This window comes from Taudactylus pleione, unplaced genomic scaffold (assembly GCF_031769625.1).
Source record: "Taudactylus pleione unplaced genomic scaffold, aTauple2 ptg000711l, whole genome shotgun sequence".
Lineage (NCBI taxonomy): Eukaryota > Metazoa > Chordata > Amphibia > Anura > Myobatrachidae > Taudactylus > Taudactylus pleione.
The window spans coordinates 13,590,375-13,608,637 of NW_028285113.1; the positions used below are offsets into that span (position 1 = coordinate 13,590,375).

The 18,263-nt window shown below is 43.4% G+C and overlaps 1 protein-coding gene across 1 annotated transcript in view; it reads left to right on the forward strand.

The window, feature by feature from the left end:
• Positions 1 to 18,263, forward strand: part of DDX10 (DEAD-box helicase 10) — a 294,884-nt gene that overhangs the window by 254,323 nt on the left and 22,298 nt on the right. Inside the window, exon 17 of the mRNA XM_088456683.1 lies at positions 3,161 to 3,294. Within this exon, the coding sequence (XP_088312809.1) occupies positions 3,161 to 3,294 (134 nt within the window). The remainder of the gene's footprint in view (positions 1 to 3,160; positions 3,295 to 18,263) is intronic.

Here is an 18,263-nt window from a genome sequence, read left to right on the forward strand (position 1 = left end):
TTTAGTAAAATACCAGCAGTAAATGCTGATATGCATCAGATAGCTTTACAGGGAAAGCTATGTGGTTGTTTTTCTATTTTTTTTCTTTTAAACATAAGATACAGGAGCAGGGTTACATGGGTAATCGAGCGCTCATTACAAAGCGTCCATGAGCAGACTTACAAATAGGGCTGCCATAGTGACTTTTGTCAACTCACTTTGCTCACCGGCAGAGTTGGGCTCACGATTTTCCGGTTGAGCGAGTGTTGGAGCTGGCAGTCACATACTGTACATCCAAGTCCGATACCTGGAACAAGTCTCTTGTTGTTATACTGCCTTCATAAAGCATTATTTTATTACAAATAAATAGGAGAGCCATACTATGGGGTATATTTACTAAAGTGAGAGTTTTCAGAAGTAGAGATGTTGCCCATAGCAACCAATCAGATTCTACTTAACATTTAACTAGCAGTTTCCAGAAGATAATAGCTAAAATCTGATTGGTTGCTATGGGCAACATCTCCACTTCTAAAAACCTCTCACTTTACTAAATCTACCCCTATGCGTGCGCTGGGATGGGCTGACGGAAGGTGTGTTAATTGTTCTAAGCATTGGTGAGGACAGTAAGAGGAGAGGACTCTGGGGTAGGCTTCTTTGCAGAGGTGAGTAGTTGGAGACTTCCTAAATGCTGAGAACCTGAAAGAGTGAAGTAGACTTTTAAAGATGTTGGGCAGCTCTAGAGAAGTTCTGCTCAGTGCAGGTGATTATAAAACATCCTGAGATGAGCATAGTGTGCTCCATATAGAATACTTAGAAAATTCTATATCTTGTAGGAGGGAATGGTGTCTAAACTTCACATCTCTATGATAGGATTTTTGTGTTGAGTATCTCATGGAGTCAGAATAAACATAGCAGCAGTATCCATAAAGGATTAAACTGGAGCCAATCTCATGGGGGGAGGACTGAGAGATAATAGGGAGTTGTAGTGTTCAAAGCAAAAAATAAGTAAATGAATCAAGATCCCAGAGGCATCCTGTTTAAAAAAGAAAAAACACAGGTTTGCTACAAGGGGCTATCCTATTCAAATGACACACCGAAGCAATGGGTCCAAAATAAGAGTATGATGATGCTGGGACCAGAGCCGTAACTAGACTTTTTGGTGCCCTGTGCCAGAGAGAGCATTGGCGCCCCCACCCCCATTTTGTAAATAGGGACATAAGATGGTGCACCTGAAAAAGGGCCATGGCCTCATGGGGACGGGCCAGGGAAGAGATGGGGGCGGCCAGGAGATACTGGGGATAAAAGAAGAGGAAGCTACAAGTGAGAATGATAATAAACAGGAAAAGTGACAGGCCCAAACAGCGCCCCCTGTCCTGCAATGCCCTGTGGCATGGCACAAGTTGCACTACCCTAGTTACAGCCCTGGCTGGGACATCTAAGCTGACGTATTTAGCAACAGGAAAGGATTAGGAAGGACTGGGCTGAGGATTTCACTTGAATTTAAGAGTCCTCCGTATAGAGTTGGTGAAAGCCACGAAAGGATTAGGGAAAGGTAGCAGGACAGAGCCTTGAGACATCCTAACAGAAAGGCGGGGAGCTAAAACTGCGAAAAAGACCTAATGGTAACATATGCTAAATTATATGCTATGACCTTGGTGCGTGAACAGTTTATTTATTATTACCTGTTATTTATATAGTGCACACATATTCCGCAGCGCTTTACAGAGAATATTTGTCCATTCACATCAGTCCCTGCCCCAGTGGAGCTTACAATCTATATTCCCTACCACATGTACACGCACATACTTACACAGTAGGGTTAATTATTTTGTTGGGAGTCAATTATCCTATCACTATATTTTTGGAGTGTGTGAGGAAACCGTATTACCCGAAGGAAACCTACGCAAGCACAGAGAGTATATACAAACTCCACACAGTTAGGGCCATAGCGTGAATCGAACCAACAACCTCAGTGCTGTGAGGCAATAATGCTAACCATTACACCGTCTGTGCTGCCAAGTTCAAGTGTTTGGTTCTTCTCCTATAACTTTTTGTTATACCTTTTAAATTGGTATATTGTATTATTAACATATTGGACCAGTCATTCTCTAGGCCAAGGGCCCCCCCTACACTTACCCTGGCTGTTCCATCTGTCCCGGGCCTTAGTCCTCACTATCTTTTTCACTCCGCTCACCCGCTCTGGCTCCCATTGCGCATGGCAGAGATTAGGCAGCGGATTATAATATAGGTTAGTTTTCTGTATCGCTGTATCCTCGTACATTGATACTTCTCCATCATTTTAATCTTTCCCCGCTCACCATCCAGCTGTTCATCACTTCCCCTTACTAAGAGTGAGGAGGGTCCTTTCAGGCAGGGCCCTCCTCCCTCTTGTTCTACCCAGGCACACAGTGTCACCCTGTCTCCTCCACTTCAGCATCTCTGATTTTAACTTGTGACTCCTGTTAACATCAGTGAGTTGCCCAACCCATGCCCCAGTCACCTGCTCTTCCCCAGTCTGGTATAACATTGACGTTTGGTACTTCTGTCATGCTATTCCGCTATGTATTGCATTTAAGATCTAATACCTTATTAATTTGAAATGTTTCGTTTGGTTACCCTGTACAACGCTGTGTACATTTTGTGGCGCCTTATATATAAATGATAAATAAGTGTTGCCAGTCTGCGCTTAAGCTGATAGCTTTAGCCTGAACCACTTGCAGTGCTCGTCTTTACTACGATCTTTTGGCCGAGTTCGGTATATTGTGCCTGGAGGCTGAGCTCACCAGAAATGACTAGTTATTGATCACTGGTTGCCCAATTGCCGATGTGGGAACACTTATGGATAGGCATGTTGGTAGAATTGTCGTTTTGTAAGCAGTGTGCAGTACATCAACCCGTGTGATTATAATGTCTATGTGAGCTGCTAAAATCCAAGTAACCCAATCCCGTTGTGTAACTGAATATGTTGTCCCTGTTTTCCAAAGGAAGGTCACATGATGTATTTTGTGCTTGGATTACACAGTCTGTAGAGCATTGGGTAGGGCGGGATGATGTCACTTCTGGCTAATAGAGCCACAGACCACCATGGATTTAACTGCATTATCTCTCAGATAAAATGGGGAATGTGAGAGTCATGTATAAGGCCTAGCTTATAACATTTGGAAACTATTGTCTTTTCTAGGAAGAGGAGGAAGCTGTTGCTTATCTTGACCGTGATGACAGTGAGGACGAAGTGGACCTCAGCGCTCTCCCTGACCCTGACAAATACAGAGATGTGGATGATCACGATGAAGAGTCCATAGAAGAGAGCATAAGGTATGTGTTTGTCACAAGTTGCTTTGTTGTCTTTAATGCTTTGGTAACACAAGATTATTATTAAAGCTTTTTGTTATTTTATTTTTATGTTTTTTAAGATACATCTATAAGTGTCTTTGTATATGTAATGACTCAAACGTTAATTGGGTATTACAAATGTTTTCACATACACCTATCTTCAAACCGCAGCGAATAGGCACATTCAGTGGCGGTTGCAGCTCAGGCCAAAACTGAAGGACGGGGGTGCAGAAAAAAAACAAAAAAGTTCAAGGAGGGTTAGGGTTAGGCTGCAGGAGGGGAGGGTTAGGGTTACGCTGCGGGAGGGGAGGGTTAGGGTTACGCTGCGGGAGGGGAGGGTTATGGTTACGCTGCGGGAGGGGAGGGTTAGGCTGCGAGAGGGTTAGGCTGCGGAGAGGAGGGTTAGGGTTAGGCTGCAGGAGGGAAGGGTTAGGGTTAGGCTGCAGGAGGGTTAGGGTTAGGCGGAGGGGAGGGTTAGGGATAGATTGCGGAGGGGGAGGGTTAGGCGGAGGAAAGGGTTAGGGTTAGGCTGCGGGAGGGAACGGTTAGGGTTAGGCTGCGAGATGGTTAGGGTTAGGCTGCGAGATGGTTAGGGTTAGGCTGCTGGGGTTTAGGCTGCAGGAGGTGAGGGTTAGGCTGCGGGTCAAGAGGATTAGGGTTAGGCCGTGGGATGGGAGGGTGAGGGTTGTCTGCAGGGGGGGTGGGCGTTAGTTAGGCTGTGGAAGGAGAGTGTTTGGTTTGCCTGCCTGACGGGATTTTGGCTCAGGGTGCCGCTGTCAGTATTCTGACCGCCGACCTCCCGTACCCAACCCATTTTTAACAACTCTCAGCAAATATTTTCCTGCAAGGAATCTAGAATAGCAGTAAAAAAGAGTTAATCCAGTAACAAAACAATGTCCAATATGTCTATAAATGTCTTTAGATACACTGAAGCTAGAGTTTTGTTATTTTGTGGGGTTTCTTCGTATTTATTTAGTTTGAGCTGTATGCAAAAGCTAATTTATACAGGAAGGTTTTCCCGACTGGAAAATCAAAACCTCTCTCTACAATAAATGTTTAATTTCCGCAGTACCGGCACATCTAGGTCTAAAAATAATACTTTGTACTTTTCATGAGAAAATTGCTTGTAACATGACGTTAAATAGAATGCAGATGGGTGCTGATGTTGATGTGCCCGTTACTGCAGCACTGCCAAATTGTGCAGCACCTGCCTGTCAGCAATCAAGTTAAATGTCCAGTTTGTTTTGTCTTCGACACCTGCTGAGTGATTTGCTGCAGACTTTGTCCATAAGCCACTGGCGTCACTCCCTCCGTCATAACATTATAGTGGGAGTCTATTAGCAATGTTTCAAGGCTAATCTGTGAAAGTAATTTGCTACCAATTTCCTTTTGTTTCTCCTTCCACCTAGATCTCCTATAATCACATCCGACTAGAATTAAAGATGCAGCCTGTGCACAGACCCTATCTATCTAAAATACAGTCGTATTCTGTGAGACGTATAGGCAGTTAAGAAAGATTTATTGGTAAATATGTACTTCCCGAGAGGTGCATAAAGCAGTGATGCTGCCGTGCATTAATTGATGTGACATAGGTTTGAGGATGTGAGGTTTTTAGACAGTTTGATGCCATTTGGGGTGTTGGAAGACACCTGCTTTAAATTAAATATTAACATTTATTTATATAGCACCTGCATAATTTGCAGAGCTTCACATTGGGAACAAACACTGCCATAAAATAAGAATATTAATATCGACAGACTGACAAAGCAGTAAGAAGGTTCTGCCTGCAAGATTACATGAATGTTAGTAAATAAGTGAACCCGGCATCTGCTGGGTCACCTCAGCCGCGACGCCCACTCAGCAACACTCTCTGTCCCTGCCCCCTCAGCATCTCTCTCTGTCCCCGCCCCCTCAGCATCTCTCTCTGTCCCTGCCCCCTCAGCATCTCTCTGTCCCCGCCCCCTCAGCATCTCTCTCTGTCCCCGCCCCCTCAGCATCTCTCTCTGTCCCCGCCCCCTCAGCATCTCTCTCTGTCCCCGCCCCCTCAGCAACTCTCTCTGTCCCTGCCCCCTCAGCAACTCTCTCTGTCCCCGCCCCTCAGCATCTCTCTGTCCCCGCCCCCTCAGCATCTCTCTCTGTCCCCGCCCCCTCAGCATCTCTCTCTGTCCCTGCCCCCTCAGCATCTCTCTCTGTCCCTGCCCCCTCAGCATCTCTCTCTGTCCCCGCCCCCTCAGCATCTCTCTCTGTCCCTGCCCCCTCAGCATCTCTCTCTGTCCCCGCCCCCTCAGCATCTCTCTCTGTCCCCGCCCCCTCAGCATCTCTCTCTGTCCCCGCCCCCTCAGCATCTCTCTCTGTCCCCGCCCCCTCAGCATCTCTCTCTGTCCCCGCCCCCTCAGCATCTCTCTCTGTCCCCGCCCCCTCAGCATCTCTCTCTGTCCCCGCCCCCTCAGCATCTCTCTCTGTCCCCGCCCCCTCAGCATCTCTCTCTGTCCCTGCCCCCTCAGCATGTCTCTCTGTCCCTGCCCCCTCAGCATGTCTCTCTGTCCCTGCCCCCTCAGCATGTCTCTCTGTCCCTGCCCACTCAGCAACCATACTAACATACCTGTTCCCGGTGGTCTTCTCTCCTGTCAGTAAAGTGTGCATGTCACACCTAGAGGTATATTTACTAAAGGTCAATTTTAATCGATTCTGTTCGATTTAAAATCTATGAAAATCGATCAACATCGATGATGCGTTTCCGGGGAAAAATCACACATTTACTAACACAATTTTTTATTTGTTTAAAGTATTAGTAAATGTGTGATTTTAGCCCCAGAAACACAACATCCATGTTGATCATTTTTCATCTATTTAAAATCAACCTTTTATAAATCCACCCCCTAATGCGCACTGCGCGGGCAGTGGCAGCTGGGGGCCCGCACTGTGTATGTTATGTGTGACGTGCACCTGCACCACAGATGCTATTAGCTCATCATACAAATGTGCGTGATTACCTAATTTTGATGAGAGTCCTATTTTATAATAATAGATGGGGCCTGTCATTACCCAGTCTTGTTTTATTACTGGTCTAGTACTGTTTTCTTACCAATTGTAAAGCGCAATCTAATCTGCTGGTGCTATACAAGTGAATGTTAATAAATAAATATTGGATGCCTCCTGTTTCAACATGGCATTGATTACTATTACTCGAAAACACACGTTACAAGCCAGGAATTATCGACCAAAATCATTTCCATCCTCACTAGTCCTGTTATGGCCACAGCCTTGTGATAGAATCTAGTGGACGCCTACCCAGAAGGGTGGAGGCTGTTATGGCAACCAAGATGTAACTGATTCCATATTAATGATTATGGGTAGCCACACCAGTTGCTAGCAAATGCATAAAATCAGATATAAAGCAATACAATTACTGTAGCGAAATGTTAACCATGGAATGGTTGTACTGAAGAGCTCATTGTGTTTGTACATGGTTGTGTTGGTCCATAGTACTGACCGTGGTTTTGGAATGAGATGTTCAACACACAGATATGGGTGTGATGTTTGGCTGTTCACATACGTTAGTCCATTTAGTGCATGTTTGAGATTTGCTGTATGGTACTAAATCAGTATGATGTGTGCAGAAGAGGAGGGGGATCCTGGATTTTGGTGACCTATCACCAGATGGTCGGTGCAGATACTGTAGTTTGAGAGGTACAGTTGGAAGAAAATAATTATCAGCTCTTATTTTGTAGTGATAAGTTGAGGTTATTACATGAAAGTTCCTAGGTGTTAAGTAGAGGAAAGTAGAGCAGTAAATAAGCAGTATGGATAAGGAGGTCTAATATGAGGTGATGGATGGCCACATTCTAAGGACTATGCTATCTGAGGATACTAAGAAGAGGAATTTTGTAAACATTGTGATATATCATTGGGATTTTAGAGGTAGCAAGAAATGAAGGCACAAAAATAAGGTATTGGGGGAGATGTATCAAACAGGGTCATAATCCCAACAAGTGGGACATTGGTGCTTGGAATACCGGCACCGGAATCCCAACAACTGTCAGAATTCCGGTGCTGGCATCTCGAAGGTAAGGAGTGGGGTTAGGGGGAGGGTTAGGCACTAAGGGGAGGGTTTGGTTTAGGCTGCTTTAGGGTTAAGCCGCGAGGGGGGTTGGTTTAGGCTGCGGGGAGGAATGATTGGGGGTAGGAGAAAGGTTAGGCTACCTACCCGACTGGTGTCGGTATCCAAATCCAGTGATCTCGGTCGCAGTTATGGGATCTCACATGCAGCAGAGGGTATCGGACACCTTTTTTCTGCATTTGCATATTTGCAAGGTTGGAATTGCAAAGCTGCTTGCATGCAGCTTTGCTGTTCCGTCCACTACTGAATCAGGCCCTCTGTCAGTTAGTGAGACGAGAAGTGTAGATTCTGTATGGAGCAGATGGAAGTTATTTCTGGTGGTCGTACAATACTGTATGCTACTTTTACTGTGGTGTTTGTGAATTTTTTTCAGTATGTACAACATATGCATGCAGATCTGTCCTTACTTAGCACTGCTGACATCACACCAAGGCTCTTATATCTCGCAACACAATGATGTTACAGTGATGCGCCATGTTCTTCATACTATAATGCACAGCGCCACCCGGATATCGCTTGAAACCTGCAATTTGCAAAAGAGGTTTGCCGCAAAGTAGCAAATATTAATCAAAGAAAAATAAAACTAGTCACCATTGCTGTCATTTACATAAGACTAATAGGGAGGAGTTAAATTGGCCGCTTCTAATTACCTGCACTGCACAGGGAAATGCTATTCAATAAATAGCATTTTCCGTGCGTGGTAAACCAGGGGTTAGCGCACACTATTCCATTGATTCCGCGGAAAGTTTGGAATCAATCGCTTTTCCCCACACCCCCTACGGCTGCCTTTTCTCGTGGACTATTCCTAGCGGAAAAGTCCACCTCTAGCTTAACGCGCGGGGTAAACCCAGCTGTTTGAATCTCCTGGCGCAGGTCTTAAGCTGCAAGGTAAAACCTGCAGCGAAGTGGATTCCCCTCATAATGTGGCTAAATGTGGAAAATCATGGTGCAATACGGGTGTGGATCATTAGGTCCTAGATTGTAAGCTCCTAGGAGCAGGGTCCCTCCTCCATACTGTCTCACAGCCTTCTTCTCTATCACTTCTATGACAGCATTCACCTTCCCAGCTGTACTGTGTATGGAGAATTGTGTTGCTATTTGTTACTTATGCTCTGTTTATACTTTGGTTACTGTATTGTAGAGTAATGTTCTGTGTGCCCTGTGTTGTATGTTCGGCACTGCGGACGACTTGTGACGCCCTATAAATAAAATGTAATAATAATAATTAGGTCTACAATAAAAAGGTAGACAATATTTAGGTAGACAATACAAGTTAGACAGGCAATAGTTCGACAAGGTCTGAAGGTCGACACACTAACGGTCGACGTGGTCATTAGGCCGACACGGAAATGGCCGACACTTTATTTTATTTTTTCTAGCCCTATTCTTCACCCTTACCCTCCCATTGGTGCCTGACCCTACCTGTCCCTTCTAGTGCCTAACCCTAACCTTCGGGGTAAGTGCCTAACCCTCCTGTTAGTACCTACCCCCCCCCCAAATGTCGACCATTTGTGTGACGACCTAACGGCCATGTCGACCTTCTGTGTCTGTCGACCTTCTTACTTGTCGACCTTTAGTCCCTGTCAACCTTTTGCCTGTCTAACTTGTATTGTCTACCTAAACATTGTCTACCTTTTTACTGTGGACCTAAAAACCGTATACCGTGCAATACACATACATATTGTACAATGATTTACGGGGTCTATGTACTAAGCCTTGGAGAGAGGTGAAGTGATTGGAGATCAAGTACCAACCAATCAGCTCCTAACTGTCACTTTACAGGCTGTGTTTGAAAAAATTACAGGAGCTGATTGGTCGGTACTTTATCTCCAGCCACTTTTTCTCTCCAAAGCTTATCGTGACAAACCTCAACACACAAAGAACAAATATCTGGTAATTTGTATGTGCTAGATTTCTGCTTTGTTTTTGCTAAGTTGTTTTGCTACTTTTTTGGTAATTTTCTGCTGATCTACTGTCTCTCTCTCTCTCTCTCTCTCTCTCTCTCTCTCTCTCTCTCTCGTCAAAGACAATGGGGCACTCACCAGAGCAACGATAAAGTCACAAAGGTGATGTAAGCAATAAAATCTTTGTGACTTTATACCTGGACTCGGAATGGTACCAGTGGGGAGCACCCCGACTCCTGACTAGCTGTGGAGGTTGCGAGTGCGGACTCCTGTTTTTTTTTTATATATATATATATATATATAATATAGCACATTTTTGAAAGCAGTAGGGCAGCGGTAGCAGCAGTGCCTGTCTGAATACCTGGTTTGGTGGAAATACATTACAGGTCTGCAAAACCTTAGCGTGAGAGGTGTCCTTAATGGAGCGCACAATCTTGTACCATTATATTGAATATGTGTTGCGCTGAGACCAACATAAGGACACATCTATAGTAGGTACCAATTAAGAGATTGTACTTCATGAACAGAGGCCCGAAAATTGGTGTCAAGGGCACAGTACTGTGCATTAAAAGGTTTAGAGGTGACACGATAACAACCACGGCCTGTATTATTAGCTTAGGTGGAACAACATTAGACAAGTAGATGAAAGTTCTGTGATATAACTGTACTGTTACATGCCCACCCCACATCTCCTGGAAAGTGCCAAAACTGTTCCTCTTCACCCAGATTCATTTTGTTTTTCTTCATTAATTAGTTGGTAGACTTTGTTAGTATTTCAGATGTTTGTTAGGTAGTAATTGCCTAATGCCATCAATACAAAATGAAGATTGTGATCGTGCGATCAGTTTAGTGACCCACTGAAACTAGTGACCCACTCAAATTCTCTTTACCTACCACACGAGAAGCTTGTCCCTCTGACTGTTGCGTCACTGCTGTAGGAAAACATGGCATGCACAAATGCCAGTTTAATTTTATTTATCTTTTCTAGCTGCTGTTTAACACATTTGTGATCCTACTGCCACAGCCTACATTCCAAAAACGTTATTAGTTTTCTCTCTCTCCTGCTTACTTGTGGCAGTGACCTTTGTTTCCGCGCGGGGTTGTAGATATTAATAAAAGTGTGGCACAAGGCAGTTGCCGCTGAGGAAATGTACCAGAAATTCCATCTCTGTGTAATAATTCATGAAATATAATTTCCTATTATAGGACACTGTGTCATGAATTCAGCTAACCAACATTACAAGACCAAATCGAGCAATCTAGAGAGAAGAAACATTAATTTAACGTAAAAATTAAAACAATTTCTCATCCATACTCTGCTGTTATATGTAATGTCAGGTGAATGCTGTAATAGTCAAATGAGGGTGACAACGACATTATATAGCAAAAATGAACAATGTAACATTCGTAATCAGGTTTAACATGGAAGTAGTGAGAAGATCACCTGACTTCTTCATGTAGAGACACTGATGAAATGTTGACATGTTTGAATGTGGACATGTCATCCTGGTGGGTCAGTGGTGACTTACCTGCTCCCAAACCTGCAGTCGCTCTAGCAGCGTCTTCCAGGTCTTGAGGGTCAAGTTAAGCTGGCCATATACTAGAGCAACTTTCCTCCATTCATCCAACTAGTTGGTTGGCTGGAATATAAATCCGGGAATACATGAGAGCAAGTGACAATCAGCAATTTGCTCCCAAACACCACAAAACTAGAAAAAGGTTGTTCAGGCAAGTTGGTTAAAACCCTTTGATTTAAACAACTTGCCTGAACAACGGCTTTCGTCCGTTTTCCAGTGTTTGGGAACAAATGGCTGATTGTAATTTGCTCCCATGCATTACCGGATTTTCATTCCAACTAACCAAGTAGTTAGATGGTTGGAGGAAAGTTGCTCTGGTGTATTGCCAGCTATACTGTTACTTCGGCCGTAGTATTCTGACGGAGCTGCAGGTCCGGTGAGTATACCTGCTCTAACTTTAGTGACTAACCCTAACCTCCCCCTAGTGCTTAACCCTAACCTTTCTGTCCCGCAGCCTAACCCTAGTGTCGACATTTCACATGACAACATTCTGGAAGTTTCGACATGTTGCCGGTCAACATTTTAACAATGGTGAGATCACTGTTGACAGTTTGGTATTGACATTATTATTGTCGACCTAATGACTACATCCCAACACAGCAACATTGTGGCAGGCTGCAAAAAATAAAGGAACTTGATAATGCACGCTTCAAAGGTACTCAGGTCAACAGTCCCACATATATATATGGTTTCCATTAAGTAGCAAATTGGGTACCTGTTTAAGTGTGCTATTTGTCTTCGCTATAATCCTACATGTTATCATCTTTCTAAGTCTTGAGGACAAACCAGTATGGCTGCCAGAGAAAGTGAGGCTGTGCAGCCTCACAGCGCTCAGCATGTCATGTGATGGATGTCACAGCGCAGACAGAGCTCAGATGGACATTCCAAAGCCACGCTGCTCCTTACTTCTTGTGATTGGTTGCCACAATAGTCCAGAGTCATCAGAATGACAAATATCCATATTATTTTTGGGGCCTGTATATATATATATATATATATATATATATATATATATATATATATATATATATATATATATATATATATATATATATATATATATATATATATATAAAAATATTATTTGAAAAGAAATAATAATAAAATTGTTAGCTTATATGTATCATATAAGTTGGGTAATGCCTTCACATCCCTCTCCCATCCCAAGTCACCATTGTAGAATTTAGTAGCCAGAACTACTTAGTTTGTTACAACAAGGTTTACAAATGTTACACATGTGACGCTGAGCACTTTCCGCTCCCAGAAAACCCAGTTATGAGGTCACTTCTACAAATGTAAACTTGGCCTAAATTTTCATTTTGAGCATGTGGTAAAAAGTCATCTGGGCGCCAGGAATGCGCTCGGTCGTCACTGCCGGCTTCCCGTGATCTTCTGTGGATGGGAGGCAGAGACAGATGGCAGACGTTTATTTCTATACCGTGACACATATATAATTTGCCCATGAAGACCACACAAATCACACCTGCATGTTTCATATGGAATAATGTAGCCAATTCTCCATAAATACTTGTTGGGCATAAAGCGTATGTCCAATTTGGGAGATAGGATAATAAATCATCTCCTTTTGCCGTAAAGTCTGACACTGTGTAATTGAGTTGTGATTTGTGCGGATAATACAATCTCTATCTGGTAGATTTCAAATGAATTCGTTTTTTTTTTTTCTTGTGATGCAGCTATAGAAGACTTCAGTGTAATTGTGCTCAGCCGCTGGCAGCACCAGAGACTGGGGAGCACAGGTGCACTTATGTTTTGGGGGCTTCTTCCCCCATTACTCCCGCCCCAAAAATGAATTTTTCCTGTTTGTTTATTGTCTGGAAGGAAGAAAAAGAAAATATATGAATACTATCTGCAGCTTGGAGTAAATATGATTTCCGAGTACCTGCGCTTGAGCTGCTTGTGCCTGGTGATAAATAAGTATATATACCCCTAATTCCTATGAGAATGAAGCTAGTAGCAGAGTAATTGTCAAAACAATCTATGTTTATTGTAACAATTGTTATCAGGTTTTTGTGGTTGCAGCAGAAAGATTAGGTTCTCGGGACAGTCACATTTATTCCTTATCCCTAATGCAACTGCAGATGGGCAAAAGAAACAAATGTAGGGTGCAGGGGTAGGTTGGGGGGGATGGATGTGGGCATGAAATAGGGGGCTAGTAACAGTTTGGTTTCCTGATTGGAGGTGATGTGGGACAGACCTGGGTGTGAGTACTGTCCCCTATGTATAAAGAAAAATTAGCCAAATAATATCCACTTGCTCCTAACCGGAGAAAGAAGTAAAAGTCATGGACGATCTGTGGATAGTAAATAACAAAGTTGCAGGTGTTGCGCTCTGGAGGGGTGGCGTCCCGTGCCCTCCGGTCCGACAACTTACCCTGTGGTCCTGATTCTCGTCTTCCTCTCCGCTATGTGTCTCTGATGGATGGACAAGTCACCTTTTCTCGGCTGCCTGGATCACCAACAACGGCGGGACAGCCGAGTCCCACGCTCACGTGAGGTCACGTGGTCCTCCACCGACCGCCGTTTGGTGGCTCAACTCACAACGGAGGAGACTGGTCCGGATTATGCTGGTCATGGTGCGTGCCTTGTTACGCCTTCCATGCAGATGCTCAGTCACCCTGAGAATGGTGAGTCGCGTGTGTAGAAGCGGAACCGGAAGTCAAGGGTATGCTGGGGAATGTAGTTTTCTGTGTCCAACGCATAGCGGCTTCTTAGCCTTCTTCAGGGACGTATGTGGTGGTCTGCTGGTACTGATATAAATAGGCTGGACTTAATTGATATATCCACCCATAAAACATTCGTGTGCTGAATTATTGGGAGACTGCATATCCCATGATACTGATGGGAGTGGTTGAGACTCCAAACAGTCATTATAACTAACTCCTTGTGCAAAATGTGATTGCTCTAGCAGCGTTAGGTGTTTTTATATAAAGAAATTGGTGTGGAATATGGTGTGGTCCTTATTGAGCTGGATATCAAGGGATTAACCCACTGTTGTTGAAACTAATGTCAATGTACTTGATGTACAGAAATAAATATGAAATGATAAATGTTAATAAATAAATAATTATAATGTCACACTTGTACGTCTCATAATAGCTATTTGATCTAGAATGCTTTGAGATGATCGGAAAACTTTTTGTAATATGTTTCTCTGTGTTTTTAATTAAATGTATAAAAGGTGAATATTTTTCTGTTACTAGGTTTCAAAAATTATTAGTTTTATGTAAACCCTCTAATTATTGTTGAGTGATGATCGACTTGACTTCATTATCAATGTTGAGGCCCCACGGGTTCTGTGTGTTGAGTGAAAATCCATTTTAACTCTTCCTTGTTTAATCTGGATTCTAAGTCACCCCCTCTCCAATTAGATGTAATTGTTTTGATGCCTGTTATTCTTAAACCTGTAGGATTATTATTGTGTGTCATTCTAAAATGATTTGACAGACTGTGTGTTGCTAAACCCCTGCGGATGTTTCTAATATGCCCAGCACTCCTCACACTTAATTTGCTGGTGGTACTCCCTACAAATTGGAGGCCACGTTTACACTCTGCCAGGTAGATGACCATGTTGCTATCACATGTGATGTGCTCCCTAATCCTGAATATTTTTTGTTGTTGATGTAAAAGACGTTATGCGTATCTGCAGCTTACCTCTGCTCGGATCCAATAATCTACTTCCGGACAGTTGTATCATTAATATAGGTCCTTCATTGCTTTTTAGATATTAGGGGGGACTATTATGTCAGGTCCTTGATAAATTGACACACAGATGTGTCCTCATATACCTAGGGGAATATTTACTAAAGTGCTGGTTTACATAAGTGGAGATGTTGCCGTGGTGCCTACAGCAACCAATCAAACTCTACTTAATTTTTATCTAGCACCTTCTAGAACAGTGGTGTCAAACTCGGGCCCTTCAGCTGCAGTGGAACTACACATCCCAGCATGCTCTGCCAGAGTTTTGCTATTAGGGCATGCTAAAACTGTGGCAGGGCATGCTGGGATATGTAGTCCAACTGCAGCTGGAGGGCCGGAGTTTGACACCACTGTTCTAGAAGATAATAGCTAAAATCTGGTTGCTATGGGCAATATCTCCACTTCTGAAAACCTGCACTTTCGTAAATATACCCCCTAGCCTCAATACGCCATGTGGTGCGGGACACCTGGAGGGAGTGAGCTGCGCCGATGTTGGGGTAGCATCTTATTCGCTCGAATTTGCATGTTAGTTGCAACATGATGCGACAAAACCGCTTCACGAGATGAATTTGCTAGGCGACACTTGTATATCTGTGTGCGACTGAGTCTAACTTTGTATACGAGACACGACGGAACGTGGCGTGAAAAAAAGCAGCGCCTGCAGCTTCATAGGACCTCGTATACAGATTCGGGCTCAGGCGCTCACAGATATACAAGTGTCACGTATCAAATGAATCCGTGCAGTCTCGTGAAGCTGTTTTGTCGCATGACGTTACATCTAAGGCGCACATTCCAGCGAAAAAAATTGCACGGGAGCTGGCGCGCCCAGAAGAGCAGTGTGGTGCGACTGCAGCAATAGTGTATGAGGACACCTCTGTAATGTGTTAATAATGTTAGGGACCCAGCTGATTGTGTTCGCCTTGACGTGGTGGATGGGCTCACAAGATTGGTCAAATATGTGCCAAGAACATCAATTATACTCCCATGTTTTTTGCAGGTTTCATTATAACTGTTTTGACTAATGGCATTCTTAGTGCTTAGGGAGTACACCAGTATCTTCCTGCATGGAATTACAAGTCTCAGCATGTTACCAGGGGAGATGCATCAAGCTTTGGGGAGCATTAAATTGGAGAAGTTGCTTTGAGCAAACTTTTTGTTAATTTTCCCTTTTTGAAGATTTGATACATCTCCCCCGTTATGTTCAAAATTAGGTTTTGCTGCCCCTCCCCCTTTGCCCTGTATTTGTTTTATTAATACGCTTCCCCTGATACTTACCTAGCCTTGAAGAAATCGCCGCGATAACTGCACCAACCAATAGGAAATAGACGCTTCCCCATCTCTCTTCTCATGGTTAATATAAAATGAATTGTGAACTCCCACAAATAACTCACAGAATGTATCTGTCTTCTCTTTATTTAACCCCGTTTAAATGCCTTATTCAAGTGACACAGGGGGTGCACCAATAAAGATATTAAGTTTTCAACTTTATAACAGGGGGGCCTTAAGGTACGAGAGAGAGCGCTAGGGCCCAAATGGGATGGTAGAGCCCCAGGGTAGCTTATCAGCCAGCACCATGTAAGCCAGCCACGGGGGGAAACTCTCAACCTTTGTGGCTCTTTCTAATCAGAATAACCAGGCTATAATCCGTTCAGCCTGGAGCTTATACTGTAGCTATGAACTAAAGGATTTTTATTTTATTTTATTTTTATACACAAATCCCTGTAAAGAGTTTCATGGCGACGTTTTACAGTAGATTGTGATTTCACAAAACCAATTATCTCTTTTCCTCCACAAAAAAAGTGTTTTGGTTTATATATAGTCCATCATTTTACCTTAATAATTGCTTAGGAAATGTTGGGACGATATATAAGGCTGTTGAAGACGCTCAGAAAGAAATTTACTATCGTCTGAAGAATAACATGAGTTGTATCAGCTAGTGCTTAAAACCTTTTTCCAGTAACAATCCTATTTTCTTACAGTATATCTCTTCCTTTCTTGTGATTATCGCCAGTGGGATTCCTCCAGCAGAAGAGCCGTTATTAATGCTCTTTACTGACTATCTTCCAAGTACTATAAAACTAAAGGTCATTTATAAGCTCTAGTGGAAAGCGTATTAATGATAAACAGTGGGGCTGGGGAGCACTTTATCTCTAGTCCGTACACCCCTCTTAAAATCAGATTTATTGTTTTTGGCCAGAAGCTATAACACTAACGGAATCTGAAATTAATGTAAGAGAATGAGGTCACATTGGGGCGGTTCTCTGTGCTTTAATGAAAAAGTATGTTTCTGTTGTTTGCGTTCAAACAATTAATGCCAGAAAATCATCTGTACAAACAAAAATATTCTAAAGTCACTTTGAGTTAATGCATGAAATGACCTGATACAAATTCAGTGACCTATAGCAACAAGTGATGTATTCTTTTTGGTCAGTCTAACGCAGGTTCACATGATAAAGATGTGTCCACATACACCTATCCTCCAGGCTCCGTGTGCCTCAGTAGCGCCGAGCGTCTTTCTTGCAACTTTTTACCTTGAAATGCATCCTATTCACACATCAAAGCGAATAGATAGCACATGCAGCTTCTGCTGATTAAAATGATATGCAGCATGCCTATGCTGTGCGTCTGTGGGTGTATCTGCATGCTAAACACTACGTTAGTCTCAGTGGCTGTAACACTGTAATGTAGCATTTTGCATGCAGATACACCCGCAGTCACACACAAAACATAGGCATGCTGCATATCATTTTAATCAGCAGAAGCTGCTTGTGCTAGCTATTCACATCACTGTGAATAAGACACATTTGAAGGTAAAATGTTACACGAAAGATGCTCAGCGCTACCGAGTCACGCCACGATATGGTGCGATTAGAAGGGCTGTTTAACGCGCAAGGAGGCTAGAGGTATGTGGACATCTGTAGAAGCAGCTTTTTGGGTGCTATGCGTTACTGCCCAAGTGCTAGACTTCCATGTAATTAAAGGGAGATGTATCAAATCTTCTAAATCGAAAAAGTAAAAAATTGCCCATAGCAACCAATCAGCTACTAACGAACATTTATCAAGGACGGTCTGTAAAACGACATAAGCTGATTGATTGGTTGCTGCGGGCAACTTCTCCAATTTTTCTCTAAAGAAAGTTTTATAGAGATCTCCCTTTGTGAGATGAAAAAATAAAATAAAAAATCCTTTGTTTAGAAGTGTAGTTCCCAGGCTGATTGCATTACGTCTTGGTTATTCTGATTAGATTAGAGACGCACACAGGGATTGTAATGCTGGGTACACACTGCACAGATATATCTGCAGATGATGGTAATTCATACACACTGTACGACCATCAACTGCTTCTGGCCACGTGTCCCGCTGCCGGGGGGCGTGTGTACTGTCCCCCTCCCCGCGGCCCCTGCTGTGTGTGTACGGACGGTTGGCAGACCGCCTGTACACCCTGCCCGATAGACAGATATATCTGCCATCGGCTGTGCAGCAGATCCAACGCGATACGTCTGTGAACGACACCGTTCACACATCGTTGGTACACACTGGCCAACGGGCATCAGATATATTGGCCGATCAATTGATCGGCCAATGTACCTGTCAGTGTGTACCCAGCTTAAGTCTGCAAGCAGGGCCCTCTTGC